Genomic DNA, 20678 nt, shown 5'->3' with positions numbered 1-20678 from the left:
TTACATGAATACAATGGCGCCAGAAGGACATTATTTTTAAGAGGGTGCACAGTTAGTGACCAAGTGGACTCTAGGACACTCTTATGGGATTACTAAAGTCTGGATGTTAACTAACTACAGCCCACATTCTCCTGACATTAGTTCACACAAAATGAACAAGCAATTACTCCTTCAAAACAGAAGCCATCCAAGAACAAGAAATTGACAAATACATGGCTCCAGACTCTTCCTGAATATGGGGACTGGTAGGATTTTTGTTGTTGCTATTGTTAATCTTAACAGAAGAGGAAACAAACAAAAGGATCCGAAGTCATTTAGGCCCAGACTGAGGGAGTCTGCACACCTCTTTCCCTGGGGCTTGTTGTGGGTATGGAAAGCAGCAAGAGCACGTGAGCGCAGGAGGCATTCCTGTCCACCCTTTCAAACTAGTTTGATTTTCCTGGGCTACAAGGCTAAAAAAAAAAAAAAAAACAGCTTCTGACCTCATCATCACTTTTTACTAATCTTTAAAGACACACTGTGGATCAAAGCCAAATATACGAACTTATCTGCAGAAGTTATTCTGTGTATACTGGTAAGACAAAGAGTGTGCACGGGGACCAGACATGTAAAAATCTACTGCGTGGTAAAAGGCTGACCGTGCCCACCCTTTCAAAAGCATCGGGTGAGGACAGGCAGGGCTTGTATGCTGCTCCCTGCACCACATGGGACCGCCTCGAAGCTACTAAATGCTGGCTTCTGTAGGAATTCAAATACATTTAGGATGAAGTATAAAAGAGCCGAATTTGAGGTAGTCGAGGTTTATGCCAAAATAAAGATCGAAATCTAAAAGATAGGACAAAATAAAGATAAAATTCCAAAGGATACTTTTTTCCTGGGGGCAAAAAAACTACTGTAATGAGTTGCCCACATGGAGTTAACATTTTCATTAGCGACTCAACGAAAAACCTTCTGGATGAAAATAAAAACCAAGTGAAAAGCTGCCATTTTGGGAAGAACTTGTCAAAATTATGGTTTTGTATTCTGATATTTTACTGTGACTCAGAAATCTTGATTCCAAGGAGGTACCACCTGGATTTGAAATGAGGCAAGAACGATCCCTCAGAACCTCACAGATCTTTGAGAAGCAGAGCAGGATCAGGATCAGAAAAAGCTCCTTGGTGGGGGAAGGTTAGAGCCGCGGCCACTGAGGTACAGATTCTACTAACAGCCACAGCACCCCCCCCCCCCTTCTGCCTCTCCAACCTCTGTTACTCTCATCAGGAGTCATAAGCAGTTTCAGATCCATGTAGACAATCCTTCTTCCTAAACACTGGCCTGTTCCTTGACCCATTCCTGTCTAATAACCTTGAACCGTACTTCCCCAAGGTCATCCCCAACCTGTTCGAGATGGTGGCCGTGAGCCAGGTGTGGAGACGGAGCACTTGAAATTGTGTCGGGTCTGAATGAAGAGGTGCTGGAAGTATAAAATCCATATCGGATTTCAAAGACTCAGTACAAAATAAATGTACAATATCTCAATAAGTTTTATATTCATTAAATATAAATAAAAAATAATATAAATATATATCACTGAAATTAATTTCATTTGTTTCTTCTTACTTTTTTCAAATATGGCTTCTAAAACATTAACAATCACACACGTGGCTCACATTATACTTCTCTTGGACTGCACTGCCCTAGGCCTTGATGTTAACCCAAACTGTACCCCTTCCATATCAAATGCAAGCATCCCTCTAGTTGACTATCTCTACTCCAACCATTCCTGCTCCTACTCCTTGAATCCCACTGACACCATGGCCTCCTGCTGCCCTCATTTCCCTCTTGCTTCCCTTTTGCTACCCGCCTAGCTTAGAGCACGGGGTCCATCATCACCCCAGCACTCAGCTCCCTTGCCCCTTCCCCACCAGGATACTCCCCCGGCAAAATCCCAACCCTGGGCTCAATCCTCCTCTCTGCCCTCTCACAGCCTGCATCTAGGCAGCAGAAAGCAGAACTCTTTGAAGGCACCAGCTCTGCTTCCTGTCCTTCCCGTTTTCACTCGAGCCAGCTAGAATCGGGCTTTTGTCTCCCCACTTCAGCCCACCAGCTCTTATCAAAGTCACCGATGACCTCCATGCCGCTAGAGCCACGGTCAATTCTCAGTCTGCATCTGACCTGACCTTTAGCAGCATCTGACATCGATGATCACTCTGCTTTGAAACACATTCTTCCAGGAGACCCCACTCTCCTGGTTTTCCTTCTCTGGTTGTTCCTTTCCATTCTTCTTTGCTTCCTTCTCTTTCCTCCTCTTAACACCCCAGCGCTCCGTGTTTGAACGCCTCTCCCTACCCATACCCCCTTCAGGATTTCACATGTCCCAGAGCTGTAAGAACCTTCTATATGCTGCAAAGACTGCAAAGTCTGGCTTGAGCCTAGGCCTCTCCTCCTCTAGATTACAACTCCTCTATGTGACTCCCTAGTCAACACCTCCACTTGGCATCCTGGAATTAACACGTCCAAAACACAACTCTTGCTTTCTCCTCACCCTTTCTCCCCAACCTGCAGCTCCCACGGGCTTCCCAATCTCAGCAAAGAGAAACTGCATTCTTCCAGCTGCTCAGTGCAAAAACATTGGCATCAACCCCGACTCCTCATATTTGCACACAACCTGTCAGCTCTTCCTCTGAAACACATCCAGCATCTGACCGCTTCTCAACACCCTCGTCCAGGCCACCCTCAGCCCTGGACGGTCTCACTGGTCTCCTTATTTCCATTCCTACCACCCTAAACCAGGGAGCTGCAAACTTTTTCTTAAAGGGCCAGATAGTAAATATTTTAGGCTTTGTGGGCCAGATGGTCTCTGTCGCAACCACTCAACTTGGCTGTTGCAGCTCAAAAGCAGACTCAGACAATATGCAAACGAATGAGCGTGGCTCGATTCCAATAAAACTAGAACTCAAATGGACACTGAAATTTGAATTACACAGAATGCTCATGTATCACAAATTATTATTATTCACCTTATTTTTTTCAACCATTTAGAAATGTAAAAAGCATCTTAGTTTTGCGGGCTGCACAAAAGAGGTGGCTGGCTGGATTTGGCCTGCGGGTGGCCATTTGCCAACCCCCGCCCTAGACTGTTCTCTGCGCTACATTCAGAGTGATCCTTTACATCAGGTCGTCCCCCTGCTCCAAAATTCTCAGATGCCTTCCTTTCTCATTCACTAAAATCAAAAGACTTTACCACGACCTGTCAGGCCCTGCGGGATCCAGCTCCTGGCTACCTCGTCTTCCTCTGCTCCCACCCTCACTCAGTGTGACCACACTGGCTTCCTCACTATTCTCCTGGCTTCTCTCCTGCTCCTGCCAAACTCACATCCACCTTCAGGCCTTTGCTTCTGCTGTTTGGAACAGTCTTACTCCAGATACTACCTGGATCACTGTGTCACTTCCTTCAAATCACCGCACAAGAAAGACACCTGCTCAAGTCACACTTGCTAAATAGCACACACATGCACCCACCCGGGCCGACATCCAGGAACCCTCTAAACGGTTTACTTGGCTTCCCGGCTCCTCATCACACTTACTGTCATCAACGTTTCCATGGTTTATGTAGAAATAAACACAACAGGCCGTTTTTTAAAAGAGAAAGTCACAGGGCGTGTAAGAGCATGAAACCAGCAGGCAGGTTACCTGGGGGGAAAGACCCACAGCACCACGTCCTGCTACGTGACACTGGGTGGTTTTAGTCACCACTCTGTACCTCGGTTTCCTCCCCTGCAAAACGAGGATAACAAGAGCACCCACTTCCTCGGTGTTCTGAGGAGTAAATAGCTAATAAATGTAATAACAGGTAATTACTGGTACTTGTTTTTTTTAATTTGCCATTTTAACCATTTAAAATTTTTTCATGTTTATTTTGAAAGAGAGGGGGGGAAGAGAGAGCGAGCAGGGGAGGGGCAGAGAGACAGGGAGAGAGAGAATCCCAAGTAGGCTCCACACTGTCAGTGCAGAGCCCAACACGGGTTCAATCCCACAAACCATGAGATCATGAACGGAGCTGAAGTCAAAGAGCCAGACCCTTAACTGACTGAGCCATCCAAGTGTCCCATTGCTTGTTTTTTTGTTTACTTATTGGTTGTGACAGCTCCCTCCAACCAGAAAATAAGCTTTTTGAGGTGAATGGCCTTCTTTGTTTACTGGTTATTCCTGGTTATTCCTGGTAATGAGGACGACATCTGCTACCGGACATTCAAGACAATATATACTCAGCAAGTGAGCGTCTGAGTTTAAGTCATTTGAGGGTAGACAACACTCTACCCCCTGCTCCAGCCATACACTGACACCAGGGAGAGGACGACATCTGCTACCGGACATTCAAGACAATATATACTCAGCAAGTGAGCGTCTGAGTTTAAGTCATTTGAGGGTAGACAACACTCTACCCCCTGCTCCAGCCATACACTGACACCAGGGAGAGCAAAAGCTCTCTTCAAACCCAGCACAGAATGAAATAGATAATCTCCTACTCCGGGCGGGTATGTTTGAGGAGGTGGGGAAACAACAACTGAGACCCCGAAGGAAGGCACCCTGCCGACCTCGGGGTAGCAACACGTCACCTCCCGGGAAGCCTCCTACACGCTGTGCTGCATACGCCTGGGTTACATGCTCACATCTCCAGCCAAATGAGACAATAAACAGATTTCACAGCCGGTCAGGATCAAATTCTGCATATGAAATGGCATCTTACTACCTAGGAGCACAGTTTTATATATATATATATATATATATATATATATATATATATATATATATATATATATATATATAGGTCCCAAGAGAATTCCTGGACACAAGCATCAAAGACCATTTATTCAAAGCTTACATTTAACTGGCTTCATTTTTTCTTTAATGTGAATTTATTTACTTTGGAGAGAGAGACCATGCGAGTGCACAAGTAGGGGAGGGACAGAGAGAGAGAGAAAGAGAGAGAGAGAGAGAGAGAGAGAGAGAGAGAGAGAGAGAGAATCCGAAGCAGGCTCCAGGCTCTGAGCTGTCAGCACAGAGCCCAACGCGGGGCTCAAACTCACGAACCTCGAGATCATGACCTGAGCTGAAGTCGGACGCTTAACCGACTGAGCCACCTAGGCGCCCCCAACTGGCTTTTTCTAGAAACAAAGACTATCTTGCCAAATAGCGAAAGTCTTCCCCAAGCAAAAACATCTCTACCTGTCAGACACATGCGCTACTCACAGCGTGCATCACAGGTCCGTGGATTTGGCACTTCTGCTAGAATTACTGAGTTCTGATTTACAGATGGTATGAAGATGAGTTAAAAAGTACTCCTGGGTTGGGGCGCCTGGGTGGCTGAGTTGGTTTCAGCTCAGGTCATGATCTCACAGTTTGTGGGTTTGAGCCCCACGTTGGGCTCTATGCTGGTAGCATGGAGCCTGCTTGGGATCCTTTCTCTCTTTCCCTCTCTTTCTGCCCTTCCCTGCTTGCTCGCTCTCTCTCCCTCTCTCTCCCTCCCTCAAAATAAGTAAATAAAACGTTAAAAAATAAATAAATAAAGTAGTTCTGGTTTCTACTATTTTGTGACATGGTCTTTGATATGAAGATACCTATACATCCTGGTATGACACGAATTTTTTCAGGTGAGAGCCCTACTTCCTTTCAAAGAAATAGGGGTTGGAGTGACTGGGTGGCTCACCAGGTTAAGCCTCCGACTCTTGATTTCAGTTCAGGCTATGATCTCATGGTTCGTGACGTCAAGTCCCCGTCAGGCTCTACACTGAGCACAGAGCCTGCTTAGGTTTCTCTCTTTCCCTCTCTCTCTCTCTCTGCCCCTCCCCTGCTCGTGCACGCTCTCGCTCTCTCTGTAAATGAATAAACATTAAAAAAATAATAAGTAAAAGAAACAGGGACAAGGTCACCTATAGTTAAGCAAAGTAGAAACAACTCTCCTAACCCTCAAAACTACCATGTTTCACCGTGAGATGGAAAGCGAACATCTTCGGCAGTGGCTCTACCAAACAGACAAACATGAGGGAGACATAGGCGGTAAAAACACACCTTTATCGGCTGGCATATAATTCAGCTGCAGAACCCTACGGGCAGTGCAGCAATGCCAGACGAGCATTATGGGCGAACGATACGAAAAAGGGCAAGAAACCGGGGGCTAACAAGAGGATGCATCCCAAGAGGTCAAGGTGAACTGGCATGGACCTCCCAAAGCCTCTTCTCTGCACTGCTCGGGCCTCCTACTGACAGTGGCCCGACCTGAACAAACGAATGGGGCTCCCTGGGCAGAGGTTTTTCTAAGTGATAAGACCCGAGGTAAGTTTTTTTCGGTTATCCCCGGTGGCTGTCGTCCTTTTTAAATTCTGCACTTGGCCATTAAGGTCACTGTGACATAAACAACACGGAGGGCCTGCACGAGCCAGGCAGGCACACGTCCCGTATCCCAATGCTGCACTGCTATACGGTGGCAAAACCCGAAAGCTCAGGATGATAGCACTCTAATTTAATACTGTATTTAGCTGACGATCCTACATAACCCTTTGTCAGCTTTTGTGATCTAGCACAAAACCACATGCCTTGTGATATACCAGCTGGGCTGTGGTAATGCCCTTGACTGGAGGCTTAAAAGCTTTGGTAGGGACAGAACTTTGATGTATTGTATTTCCATTTCAAACTGCAACGATCATCCCTGGATTTGGCATCACACAGAGTACTGCCAAGATTAGATTATGGCTGGTTAATAAGAGTACCCCTCCCCTCCGGTGCCGTCCACGAGTGATGCGGGTCTCTGCTTTGCTTGTTTGCAAGATCGAAAAGCCATGACTGCCTGGTTTACAGGATGCAGGCATAAGAACCATCTGCCTGGTCTGGTGTTTCTTTAATTAAAACTTTAATTACAGATATATCTCTGCACAGATACGTGCAGTCTATCAGCTCCTGCTCTTAATTACCTGCGCTAATGAGAACAGAAGGAGTAAGTGTTTGCTGAGCGTCTACTATGCGCGAGCCCCCGGGCCGGACGCTGTGGCATCACACGAGCAGGCAGTGCCGGGTCAAACAGCCCAGCCCAGAGTTCCAGCCCTCCCCGCCCGTCCTCTTGCCACCATAACGAGAGAAGTGAAACACTCAGGATTCTCCTTGGAAAAGTGAAGGGTGAAGAGGGGTCAAGTATTTAAAAGGATCAGCGCAGATGAGAGCAAAAGCACTGGACAATCGAACCCGACTCACCGCAGTCCTGAGGCGGGCGGATGTGCTATGTGTCCTCACGCCGTGTACTGGTGACCCAGGGGAAAGATTCATGAGGAGAGTGGCAAGTCTGGTCTAAATCCTACGGTTCCGAAGCATGTCACATGGAGCCACGGTAACCGTGGCCCGTTTCGCAGGGAAACCAGAAGCAAAGACTAGAACTAACAGGAGAGGTTTCCCGTGACTTCCTGACGGTGCAGCCACACTGCCACCGCCTCTCTTTCGCTAGCCCCTCTCTGGCTACGGCCGACGGCCACTGAGGAATGGCAGGAACATCTCATCCTTGTCCCAAGCGTTCCCTGGCCTCCTCGATGCCTGAAGAAGGGCTAATCTCCATCAGAACGGCTCCTCAGCGGCCGCATGGGGGCCACGAGGAGGCCCGCTGCTCGCCCTCAGAGCGCTCCCCCTATGGAATCCGCTCATGTCCAACTCTGGAAACGATGCAGCAAATACACTAAAAGCCTGATACCGGTACCTCGACAACGGTCAAGTCCATCCTAGCATCCCACACTCTGTCCTATTCAGTGAATCACAAACAAAAGCTGACCGTGTTCAGGCTAATGAAGGGTAGTGCCTACTCCTCAGAAAGATCAATGTGAAGACAAATCAAGGAATGTCGATGTGAACACCTACTTGGTGCTACGCCCCCTGGACGACTGCCAGTGCTTTGCCGTCTGACGACAGAAACGCCCAGAGGCATGTGGACGATGGATGGAGAAAAAAAAAAAAAAGAGGAAGGACAGGAGGAGGAGGAGTTGGGAGCCAGAGGAAAGGAGGGGAAAATAAAGATACAAAATGGGAGAAAAAAGGAGAAGTGAGAGAGGAAGAAGGCAGAGCCCCCTAACTGCATTCAGTTCTGTGATTAACTTCAAACCTGTTTTTGGGGATGGTCAGACGCCCACTTCCAGAGAACTACAGTCTGTGGAGTGGACGGCTGGGACTTTTCCCACAGAAAGGGTGCTGATTACAGATGGCTGAATTACTAAATTGGCCCACAAAGGCCCATTTAACTTACAAAATAGCTAACTATAGAATAGCACTGGGCCATGTTCTGGAAGCATGAGTCTATACGTGCACAAATTATTTACATTATTTTCTGTCTATAACATAAACTCCCTAGATTGCTGAACCCGGCGATCAATGGCTCTCAGCTAGAAAGGCCAGATCAGAGGCTGGGACACGGCCAGGGCTCCATACTTTATAAAGCTAACAAGTGATCCTGGATGTGTAGCCAAGATGGAATGGAAGCCACCGCTGGGGAGCCCCTGTGAGGACCACACATATGATGGAGTCTTCCCGGCAATGGTGGAGGCAGGTCACCGGAGACCTTACTAAGTCAGGGCTGCTGATGGCTGAGGGACAGTAATGCACACAGCTGAGTCCCCTGTGACCAAACAGCAGAACTATTTCTGGTCAGGGTGCAGCCACGTTTGCCAGGAAACCCAAGGAAGCAGGGGCCAGGAGGACAGCACCTGGATTTAAGTCCCTGTTCTGTGATTTCCAAGGAGTATGACCCGTGAAGGCGGATCCAACCGCCTGAGCATCAGTGTTCTCTGGTGCAAACCATCACCCACCTCAGAAAAATGTAGATGATTAAAATGCATGGAAATGACCCGAAAATACATGTGACACCCCCCCCCGCCCCCAAACAGTGACTGCCTCCACTTTTTCGACTTAGAAGGAAGCACTGAAGCCTCATACGGTTTTCTGACTCCTTGGGAGCCCACCAGACAGCTTGTCGAAGCTAAAGGAGAAGGAATCAGTGCCAAACTAAGTGAAAGATGAGGGGTCTCTTTTCTTGTATCTCCACAGCCAAAAACCGCTAACTCAAAGGGACCTATCAACAAAGGATTAAGTGCTCTGAATCATCGAAACTTTTCTTCCTAAAGGTCAGGGGCCCAAAGGTACCTTTATGCACCTGAACCAGCACCTGCTTTAGAGGCGCCTCATAACCGTAAGCGTCCCGTCCCGGCTCCCCTCCCTGGGAGCACGTCCAGCTCTCTCAGTCAGAAGACTAACGGGGAAGCTCTCTGAAGCTTCGCTTCCTGCAAGGTGTGTGCTCCCCTCAGAATTCCGTGTCACTGAGACCCCATCCTGCCTGGGGTTCTCCTGGAGTGCAGAATCTGGACGCCACAGCCACTGCCACCCTGCCTGCCACCCTTGCTCTAAGTACTGTGCAGACATCGACTCCCCAGAGATGCATCATGACCCTCTGAGTAGGTAGCTATTCCTATCATCTCCATTTCAAAGAGGAGGAAACTGAGGCACAGACAGGTCAAACCACCCTAAGGGACCCAGGTGGGAAGTGGCACTGGACCCAAGGCAACCTGGCCCCAGAGCCCGTGCTCCCGGCCACTCAGTACAGAATCCACTCCACCCGCCTCTCAGCATGACGATGGCTGCAGCCAATAGGACAGCCACAGGATGAAGTTTAAGTTCAAAGCACCTTCCTCCCGGATTCCCAGTGCGGCCAGCATACAGTGTTTCATTTATCCTGCCAACCACCCTAAAAAGCAAGTAGGAGACATAACAACATCTACATTTCACATAAAAGGAAACTTAAGTAGAATCCACATAATGTTTCAGAAACTCCTACACCGTTAAGCCGAACAACTGATTTCACTGTTTTTAATAACATCACATCAAAGTCTTTGAAGTCTTTCTACTCCAGTTCTTTAGTTTTGCAGAACTACCTTAAAAGACAAGAACGGCACATCCAGATACCCTGCTAGTCAAAAGCAGGTTTTTCTGACTTCCAGACTAGAGTCTTCTCTAATCATGCTTTAAAACACCACATCCGTGCGGCTTACAACTTACTAGAATTCCTAAATACTACGCAAATAAGCGCTTATTAAAAATAAATCATAAATATGTCCATACACTAGCTCTCTTTGAAAAACGAAGTTATCTTAAAATGCACTTAGCAGAAAACTTTAAAGAAAATCTAACTGACCTAATTGCAAAACAAAATATCACAATAAAGCATTTCTCTTGGGCACCTATGTATGCCTCTCCAGCTCCTACTGGACTTACGAATAAACTATCTGACTGTCTCTAGGAGACATGGCAGCCTACGGGGAAGATGTCAAGAGGCCCTGATTCTGTCAACAGGGAGCATGTGACCCTCTGGGGACCAGCAGCCCGCTCCCCACAGGGGCTGGGTGGCTGTGAGGGCCACACGGCCCCTTTCAGCCCTGAGGCCCCTTTCAGCCCTGAGAGTCTCCGTGGGGTAAACTCCAGCCAGGCACAACTCCTGCGGTGCGGGAAGGATGTCACATCAGAGGAACGAGTAATGGGTAGGATCTGGAAAACATTCCTACACGACTTTGAAAGCATTCTCATTTAAAAACAACAACAACACCTTAAAATGCAAGGCGACAAATAAGTTGCTCACAACTATTGGGACATTCATTCCATGCACTTCCTGGCTTTGTAATCACAAGATTTATATTTCTCAGCTCTGGTATTTTGCAATTCTGTGAAAAGACAGCCAAGGTCACAGGCAGTTTTACAGGTATGTAAGTGTAACAGACAAAAACAAGCCAGTAAGCCTGAAGAAGTGTTCATGAGAGTTCCAATCTCCAATGAACAGCTCACTACAACTAATTTTAATTTGTGGTTCTAATGAATGACATAAACTTTTATAGGTATCAACAAAGCTCAGAGAGGACTTAAATCCATTTCAGTGCTCATTTAGCAGCTTCAGCTGTGTGCAATTAAAGCATCAGCATTAAATGTTAGAGAATAAAATAATGAGACACTTAAAAAATAATCTGTGCTTCAGCAGGCCAGGCTAAGAAATTTCACATGATTTTTTTTTTTTTTTTTTTAAGGAACATGATTTCTTAGGAATATTCTGCCAGTTCAAAGAATTAACTCAAGTTTGACTTTTATTTTTAGACTTTGGTTTGTTTTGCTTCTGAGTAAGAATTTTCTGAAAAACAGAATACAGTTAAAAATGTCTGAACAACAGTCACCAAATAGCATATGTCATAAAGCAATCAGGTATACAGACCACTGCAGCTGACCACCCAGGCTTCAGCAGAGACAAAAGGACATTTCTGATCATGTTAAAAAATGTTGCTTGTTCTCAACTTACGCCTCAAATAATGACATAAGTATTAAAGGAGGGGAAAGGTACATTTTGGGAAAAAGACGACTTTCTTATCTTCTAGCCCATACATGGAACTAAGGGGCTCAATTTTCTGACCCAATAATACTTGAGAACATAAAATGTAATCTGAGGTTGTAGAATGTGGCAACTAAGACTAGTAAATTCAAGTCGCCACTATTTCTGAAAGACAGAGGAGGTAATCTGCAAAGGGTGGGGTATGTGCTGATGGGGAAGGGGTGTATGTGGAAAGAGGAGGTGGTGGCTGGTTGCCGCATATGTGAGTTATGTGTGATCACCAAGTTAACTTAGCTATTGCAAAACACGAATAGAAAAGGAGATAATATTGTACGGGGAGAGGCACTCACTAAACTTAAATTTCAGAAGGATGAAAACACAGATTACACTTTATTTTAAAAACTGAAATGAATTTTAATACAGAAAATGAAGACAGCATTTTGCAAATTTATCGCTCAAAGGGGTATCTCTATTTGAGGAAATCAGCGTGTTACACTTTGAGAGATGAAATGTTACAGCTTGTACACCAAAATTAAAAAATGAAATTAAATTAAAAAATGAAATGGTTACCAAGGTAATGCAGGTCAGGGGATCAAAGGTGAAGGGTCACACATTATTAAAAAGAAATCCAAAAGGACGGCTGCATCATGATCTCTGCAAAACAAAGGAGCTCTAGTAAGTAAAACTAGTATCTCTGAGAATTTAAAATCAAGTTCTTGAAAAGAAGACTCCCCTGTAATTGAACACAAGTCATTCCTGATTCCGTGTAGAGCCATTTTTATGTAGGCACAAAACCAAATTTCAATTACCTGTTACCAACAAAATTTGTGCAGACATTTAACCGTATAACATTAAAACCCAAAACATCTCCGATCATAAGTGACTGTGAAGTACTGACATTTCCACTGGACCCCAGACCCTGTTTTCTGGAAATTACAGTGTTTGATAAGTTGCCAATAGATCAGAAATCTAATTTGGTCACAGTGTGGTGAGGTTTTTTCCTCTCCTCAAGGAATGAGTTCCAAAATTGAGTTTTTGCAAATTTGTTTCATTTGAAGTAGCTGCATAAAATTTCCATTATTGGAACATTTAGTGTAACAATGTTCTAGAAGATAGCAATAAAGTGATACATGATGAAATAAACTGTGCAACTCCATCTATTAAGATCTGTTCTCACATTCAACTTTCACTGCACCGAGGGGAGAAAACACATTTTAGGCAAAATAACTTGCTAGTTCTAATGGATTTACACAGAATTAGTAGAAGCTGGACAAGAGAAGTATCTGACAATGAGAAAAAAAGTACCTGACAGGTTAGGCTTCAATTTTTTGTTATTATTTACTCATCTTCCTCATTAACAGATTAGAACCATCGGCTTTAAAAAGGACAGGAAGAGCTAAGGTTCTGTTTTGCAACACGCGGCTACCACCTGAGTCACCACAAACCTACTTTGCGGCAACAGCAAGCATGACAATTAACACTTACAGCAAGTAATTCCCATACTCCTGTCACTACTGAAGGAAGTGAACACAACCATGATCGAGATCGTCTGCTCTCTAACAGGGAACACTCCCTGATTTCAGGACCCACAGTCCACAGCACCTCCTGGACAGCAGGCTCTGGCAGGCGGTGCAAACAGTGGCTCCAGGGTAAGTGACAGGCTCCGTGGGGAGCCACAAAGGACCTGATGTCAGCACCGCCCTTCTTCCAGGCCCCTAGTTGCATTGCACCCCACAGTATCTGACATTCTGAGTTTACCTTGTTCAAATCAAATTCCAAAGACACTTACATATTAAAATACAGACAACTGCCCGAAAGGATTTTATCAAAAGGAACGGCATATGCTTTCTGATGGCTGAGAGCAATCAATAACTAAACAAACTCCATAAACATCAGATTTCGGTTCCCCCGATTAGATTCTGTTACAAAGGACGTGCAGAGAGCTGCATGCACCAGATACCAGTGTGTTAGTGCCTTAAGGCCACGATTCTAAAAACACGATTTTTTTAAGTTCCATAGCTACTGAAAAGTAAACTAGCATTTCATTTCTCTGGAATGCTCATCTCACGGAAAGTCTGTCACATATGTATTTGCTGCTGGGAGGCATGCAGGCGACTGGGAGCCCTGCAGCAGGAATCGATAGCCTATCAAACACAGGCGTGTGTTGTTCTAGGGGCTGGTGCTCAGGTTTGCGGGAGAAGGCTAGAAGCCAGCGGTGTCAAGTTTGTTTTACTAAAAGATCTAGTAAAATGACAAAAATAAGTGGGGAGCCTGGGTGGCTCAGTCAGTTAAGCTTCCAACTGGGGCTCAGGTCAGGTCATGATCTCGCAGTTCAGGCATTCAACTCCAGCCCTGGGTAGGACTCCGTGCTGACACCTCGAAGCCTGCTTGGGAGTCTCTCTTTCTCTCTCTCTGCCCCTCCCTTGCTCTCTCTCTCTCTCTCTAAAAATAAATAAATAAAAAATAAATAAAGTGGGGCGCCTGGGTGGCTCAGTCGGTTGAGTGTCCGACTTCGGCTCAGGTCACGATCTCGCGGTCCATGAGCTCGAGCCCCGCGTCAGGCTCTGTGCTGACAGCTCAGAGCCTGGAGCCTGTTTCAGATGCTGTGTCTCCCTCTCTCTCTGACCCTCCCCCATTCATGCTTTGTCTCTCTCTGTCTCAAAAATAAAAATAAATGTTAAACTATTTTAAATAAATAAAGTGACAAAGGGTGCATCTACTCTGATCAAGTATCTGCATCTACCCCTTCATCACCAAGACATGTGCATTTATTAACTAATTTCCTCTTAAAACTAGAGGATAGAGTCCTTATAGAGACTTCTTCTAAAGTCTTCTAAATCACTTCTAAAATTCACCAACTCACAAAAATATGTTAGCCCAAATTTTCCACCAGTTTAAGCCCTGCCAAAGCTGCAGACACACCAACCCATTCCAACATGACAGACGCCCAGGAGCAAGGAACTGCTCTCGCTACAACCAAGCACTTTCCCACAGATATGATCACAGCCTAAGTAACAAACACAAACAGAACTCTCCCCAGCTAAATACTTGCAAGCTCTGACAAACAAGCGCCTCTGAGTAAGTTTGTGCCAATAAATAAAATTCTGGGTGATTCAAGAAATCTATGAAGGACTTGAGCTAATGTTTTTCAAATGATTTTAACTGGGGTGGAGGAGAATAAAGGCCACCAGGAGTCAGCACATCCCTAGCACCCAAGGGTCCTGGAACATACTTTCATGTGCAAAAGGAGGGCTCAGGGGCAGGGCACACATTGTCACCAGAGCCCCTTTGCTGAGGCAGGCACTTGGAACACACAGACATTTTCCCACAGAGACAATCTGGCAATTGTCTACTTGACCTGAAATCTGGTGAAGCGACAGGTTGGCTCAGAATTCCAGAAGCTATGGGGCCTGAGTAGCTTTTTATTTTTTGTTCAAAGGACTGGCCCAAGCCGAAACCTGATGGATAGAAAGATTTTCCCAGCCCCCTTCCTGGACCCCAGACAGAGTGGCTCAGGAACCAATTACCATCCTCAGATCTCCTCCACGAACCCCCTTTTCTTCCCTGAGGCCGTTTACTGGCTGACAACATACGGACTGAATTTATACAAACCGGTGCATGCAAAGACTAAGGGGGCTTCTTCAACCCAAAACAAATCTCTCGTTGGTAGAATTGGCATTTTTCCACCAAGGGGCACACAGAGGGCTCATCTACTGCAAGACAGTTCCCTTCCAAAATGATTACCAGTAACTGAATTCAACAACAAATGCTCAAAAATCCTACTACCTCCTAAAACTTGAGGGGTATAACTAACATGTACGCTATTCTCAATCTAAACTGGAAAACTTGGGGGGCCTGGGTGCTCAGTCAGTTAAACGGACAACTTCAGCTCAGGTCATGATATCATGGCTCGTGAGTTCGAGGCCCACATCAGGCTCTGTGCTGACAGCTCGGAGCCTGGAGCCTGCTTCAGACTCTGTGTCTCCTTCTCTATCTGCCCCTTCCCTGCTAGTGCTATCTCTTTCACTCTCAAAAATAAATAAATATTAAAAAAAAAAAAAAAGACATCCATAAACTGGAAAACCATGCTGCCATAGTGCAGAGTAATAACATCAAAAAAAATAAACAACCAAGCTTCATTTTCATAAGACCATCAGGTCATCAGAGTTCTGGTGAAGAATACTTTTTGCAGGGAAACCCTCACCCATATTAATTAAGCTCTCAATGTCTGGACCACTTTTTAGAGGGACATGTTTTCCAACACATTTTGTATTCTAGTTAATTTTTACTTATTTACTTATTTTTGCCAAGGACCGGCCAGCATTTATAGGCACAGAGAATTGGCTCGTTTCTCAACTAAATAAACACAGGACAAAGAACATCATTTCTAATGAGGTTAATTAAATCATAACACAAATGCTGCCATTTTCATTCACCTCAAGCATATTACTTACAAAATAAAACACATGGAAGAACCAAAAAGAAATGAAAAATAAAGAGCCGAGAAAATGCAGAGTCAGGACGCTAGGAGACAGCTGGCAACAAATGACAGTACAGCCCTATCTTACTACTTCTTTACAAAATGTCTAGTAACTCAACAGTACAATGCTTTCTACAACAGAAACTAACCTCAGCAAGTATGTTCAGAGATGAAAAAGAGAAATGGCCAGCCAAAAGTTTACAGTGTGAGCCAAAACAAAAACAAAAAACAAATCTTTACCTATAAATACAAGGAAATACATCACCAACATGTCATTCAATAAAACAGACTGAAATAAAATGCACTTGAGCTAAGTATATCCTTCAGTTAAGTGGGGATTACATTCCTATCGCCTTTCCATGATAGGGTTTGTTAGAAATACCATCTACTGAGAAACTAAGAGAACAAAAAGCATTTGGCCTTCTGTGCCCTTCCGACAACAGTCACCATCTCTACCGTTTCTTCAACTTCTCCGGAAATACAGCTCTGCCAAGCTTCTCAAAGATAGTCTGTTCAAAGAGATTTGTGTGTCTTTTTCTCCAAACTTTCTATCAGTGACAGAGCAACCGATACCTACGATCATCACCTTACTTCCACTAGTCCTCGGAAAGAAAATAAAGGCCGAAACTACAGGTTAAATACTTTCTACCTATGATTTTACCCTCAACAATGTCATTCCCACCCACCTCCCCCCCAACAGCTTCCAAGGTTTCAGGAAAGAATGAAGAGCGTGGGAGGATGGGACAGCAAAGAGCCCCCAGGAACTCTTCAGAGTGATGAATATGTTCATTACGGTGGAGCAGGGCCGTGCGGTGTGGGCACGTGCACACCCTTCACTGCACACTTAAGTCCGTGCCATTTATTACATGCCAATTAAACCTCGAAAAAGCTACTTAAGAATGAGGGGGCATGCAAGACAGAGCCTCTGCCCACCCCTACACCCTTTGAGCCACATGGCCGTGCTGTGGCCCCCGTGCAGAGAAGGCTGAGAGCCAAGGGGGAGTGGGGGGAACCACTTATTGCTGAGCCGCTGGACCCCAACTCTAGAACCACATTTTCTAAATGGAAAATCAGAGAACCCTGACCGTTTCTCCGAAATGATGAAATCAGCTTTAGACATACTCCTAGCTTTGCAAATGACATGTAAATTCACCGAATATTCTCACATTTTTTTCCTTCAGATTTGAAATTTACGTCAACTTGCCGTAGCCAACACCCATTCCTTTCTGATACTATCCCACTAGGGAAAAAGAGCAACACAACATATACCAAATTCCCCCAAATACAAATTTATAAGAAATAAAACAAAAGGGAAACAGGCTGGTCCACTGCGTACCTTACTTGTATCTTACTTGTTCCTCAGTTTACTGATCGTGCATGCCCACGCTCCCTTTAACTGCTCCATGGCTTCCTGCACGATAATCAGGATCATTAAGACTCCAACCTTTGCCTTCTCCTCTTTTCACTGATGCTCAGACTTCAAACTCAGTAAATCTTATTTATTTAAACCAAGTCATTTGTAAAAATGGTTTCCCAAGTCCTGTCACAGGGAGATTACAACCCAGTGCATCAAACGAGGAACTACACAGACTGCAGTTTTGGTAAAAGCACCAGGAGAGTCGGACCAGAACAGTCACAATCATCGCTGTAAGAAACAGGGGCCAGGTAGGTCCAACCACCCCCTCCAGCCCCACACACGACCTGCCTCCTACAGGCAGGTGTCAGTCACCGTGTCAGAGCTGCCAAAGTGGACAGTTAAGGAACAAATTCCAGCTGATAACAGCTTTAAGGCAGTCCTCCCTCCCAAAACTATTAACATTTTTAAAATGCCAACTGATCCCTAAAAAGTCTTTAAAACCCAAAAGAATGAAGAAGCTACACTGAAAGGTCGGTGGCTTCACAAGACACAGCGAGGTCAGTCCTTCCCAGGCTCTGAAACCAGGTCACGTGGTTCTAGCTTCCAGTAACAGTTCTACCACTTAATACTTCCATGACCTTGGACAAATTATTTAAATTTTCACTGAGTCTCACTCTCTTCATTGACAACATGAAGATAATGACACCCCCACTTCATAGGGTTACTGTGAGAATGACAGTAAGTAATATAAACTGCTTAGCATAGTGCTTAGGACCTACAAAGCAATCAACATTAGCTGTGTGATTGCAACGATTATGATCCTGATCATCTTATATCCTTTTTCTTATCTCATTCTTTCCAAGGTTTACAATGCTGTTCCCATTTCTGCAGGCGGAAAAGGTTAAGTTCAAGATATAGACCTTAAAAAGGTTGAGCTGGAATTCAAACTACAATCTGTCCAGATCTGCCCTACTCCATGACTTAGCACCAGAGGGTATGGAAGGTTCCCACTGGCCCTACCCCGTCCGGGGCTCTGCACATGTTAGGAAAGGCAATAAATGAATAGGAAGGTCCTTCAGGTGAATACATGCTTCCAGATCCACTGCTGTACCCATCACAGGACCTTACAAAATGCAAAAGGATACAGATAGGGGGACACCTGGGTGGCTCAGTTGGTTAAGCATCCAACTTCAGATCAGGTCATATTTCATGGCCAGTAGGTTCGAGCCCCGCACTGGGCTCTGTGTTGACAGCTCAGAGCCTGGAGCCAGCATCAGATTCTGGTCTCTCTCTGCCCCTCCCCAGCTCATGCACTGTCTCTCTGTCTCTGTCTCTCTCTCAAATAAAAATAAACATTAAACAATATTAAAGAATACAGATAGGATTTACAGCAGTGGAATGATAGCATTAAATTCAAAGGCTTATTTGCATATTTGCATGTTTGAAAAAAGGAAGATAAACCTGTTTTCCACTCTGCAGTTCTACCCACTATTGTAAATAAATGACAGATCTTGGGGTGCCTGGGTGGCTCAGTCGGTTAAGCATACAACTTTGGATTGGCTCATGATCTCACAGTTCGTGGGCTTGAGCCCCATGTCTGGCTCTGGGCCGGACAGCTTGGAGCCTGGAGCCTACTTCGGATTCTGTGTCTCCCTGTCTCTCTCTGCCCCTCCCCCGCTCACACTCTGTCTCTCTCTGTCAAAAATAAACAGTAAAAAAAAATTTTTTTAGGGGCTTCTGGGTGGCTCAGTTGGTTGAGCGTCTGAGTTCGGCTCAGGTCATGATCTCACGGTTCGTGAGTTCGAGCCCCACATCGCACTCTGTGCTGACAGCTCAAAGCCTGGAGCCTGCTTCAGATTCTGTGTGCCCCTCTCTCTCCACTCCACCCCTGCTTGTGCTCTGTCTCTCTGTCTTTCAAAAATGAATAAACATAAAAAAAATTTTTTTTTAATTTTAATAGAAGACAGATCCATTTATTCAACAAATACTTACTGAGTACCTAATTCTGGGGCGGGCTCAGTACAAGAGGTGCCAGGGGCACACAGTGAAGGGCAGAGAGGCCTCAGCCTGCGAGTGAGGACTCCCACACACAGGGCACCACGCAGAGTGAAGGAGTGCAAGGCCGTGTGCAGACCCCTGCAGGGGTGTCCCTGCAGCTCTCAAGGGGGCCTGCAAGTTTCCCCTAAGGAAATAACATACAGCAGAGATGCGAAGGACAAGGTAGAGAGTGACCATCTTTTAAGCAGCGGAAGTGACATGTAAAAGGCAGCAGAGCAGGAAGCAGCTGACAGTGCAGAAAGAGGGACTCAGGGAAAAGAAACAGGGGGACAGAACAGGAATCAAGGGGAGAGGGGCTTGGCCGGAGGCTGGAGGGTGACAGATCGCACAGGCCTCACAGACCATGTTGAGTAGTTGGGATGACATCTCCAGCACAACAGGAAATCAACTAGAGGACTGAGAAAAGGGGTACTGTAACCCTGCTGCATGTTTAAAAGACCACTCTGGTATCTGGGTGGAGACTGGGTCGGGAGGAGGCAAGGGTACAAGCAGGGACAGGAGCCAGGAGATCCCTCAAAGCAGTCTGGGCCCAGGTGATGGTGGCTTAGACGGCAGTGGTGGCTGTAAAAAGTGATTTGGACAGAAAGGAAATTTATCTGCAAACAGAACCAGTAGGTATGGATTCAGTGTGGAGTAAAAGGAGGAAGAGGAGGCAAAATGGCCTCTGAGGGGGGAAAATAGTAACGCACAGAGGAGAAACCTGATCAGCACCACCTCAGCTAGGTGATCAAGGTTAACACCGTCAGTGATGAGTCATGTTGACAGCAGGCACCCCTTGATAGGACGTGACGAGGATGGCAGTGTACCTCTGGGGTCTGCCTTCCCCAAACCCATAACTCCAGCCTAGTGGTGAGGGAAAGAGCAGACAAACCCAACTGAAGGACATACAAAATATGTGATCTGTCAAGGACAACAAAAACAAGGAAAGTCTGAGAAGCTGTCACAGTCCAGAGGAGCCTACGGAGACCTGACTGAATGTAATGTGGCATCCTGGATGGAGTCCTGGAACAGAAACGGACTTTAGGGGAAAACCAAGGTAATCTGGATAATGGGTGGAGTTTAGTTTATAATAATGCATCAGTACAGATTGGATGGGACCAGTGTACCAAAGTAACGTTAAGAGAGAAACTGAGCAGGGGGTACACAGAAACCCTCTGAAATATTCTTGCAACTTTTCTGCACATCTAAACCTACTGTGAGACTGTAGAAGTTTATTTTAAAACTGCCCCCCTGCCCCAGGTCTGACTGGAGCCCTTTATTGAGACAGGAGAGACAGAGAGGAAGACAATTCTTTTTCAGACACACGAAGCAGAAGCTCTTCAGACCCTCCAGCAGAGACATCAGGTAGGCAGCTCTGGCGTGGAGCTCGGCAGAGAGCGCTGGGCTCAAAAACAAACAGGAGGGGC

At 45.6% G+C, this 20678-nt stretch overlaps 1 protein-coding gene across 9 annotated transcripts in view; it reads right to left on the bottom strand.

The window, feature by feature from the left end:
* CAMTA1 (calmodulin binding transcription activator 1) overlaps window positions 1–20678 on the bottom strand; it is an 850500-nt gene that overhangs the window by 755963 nt on the left and 73859 nt on the right. The window contains exon 4 of one of the 9 annotated variants that reach the window (XM_045035036.1): window positions 11749–12031. The exons of the other annotated variants lie outside the window; for them this stretch is intronic. Coding sequence (XP_044890971.1) covers window positions 12023–12031 — 9 coding nt within the window. The 3' untranslated portion in view covers window positions 11749–12022. Of the gene's footprint in view, window positions 1–11748; window positions 12032–20678 lie in introns of those variants that run through there. 9 annotated transcript variants of the gene reach the window in all.

The sequence above is a fragment of the Felis catus genome, chromosome C1 (assembly GCF_018350175.1).
Source record: "Felis catus isolate Fca126 chromosome C1, F.catus_Fca126_mat1.0, whole genome shotgun sequence".
In the NCBI taxonomy this organism is placed as follows: Eukaryota; Metazoa; Chordata; class Mammalia; order Carnivora; family Felidae; genus Felis; species Felis catus.
Note: the sequence above shows the minus strand (reverse complement) of the source record. Positions and strands in the feature narration are given on the sequence as shown.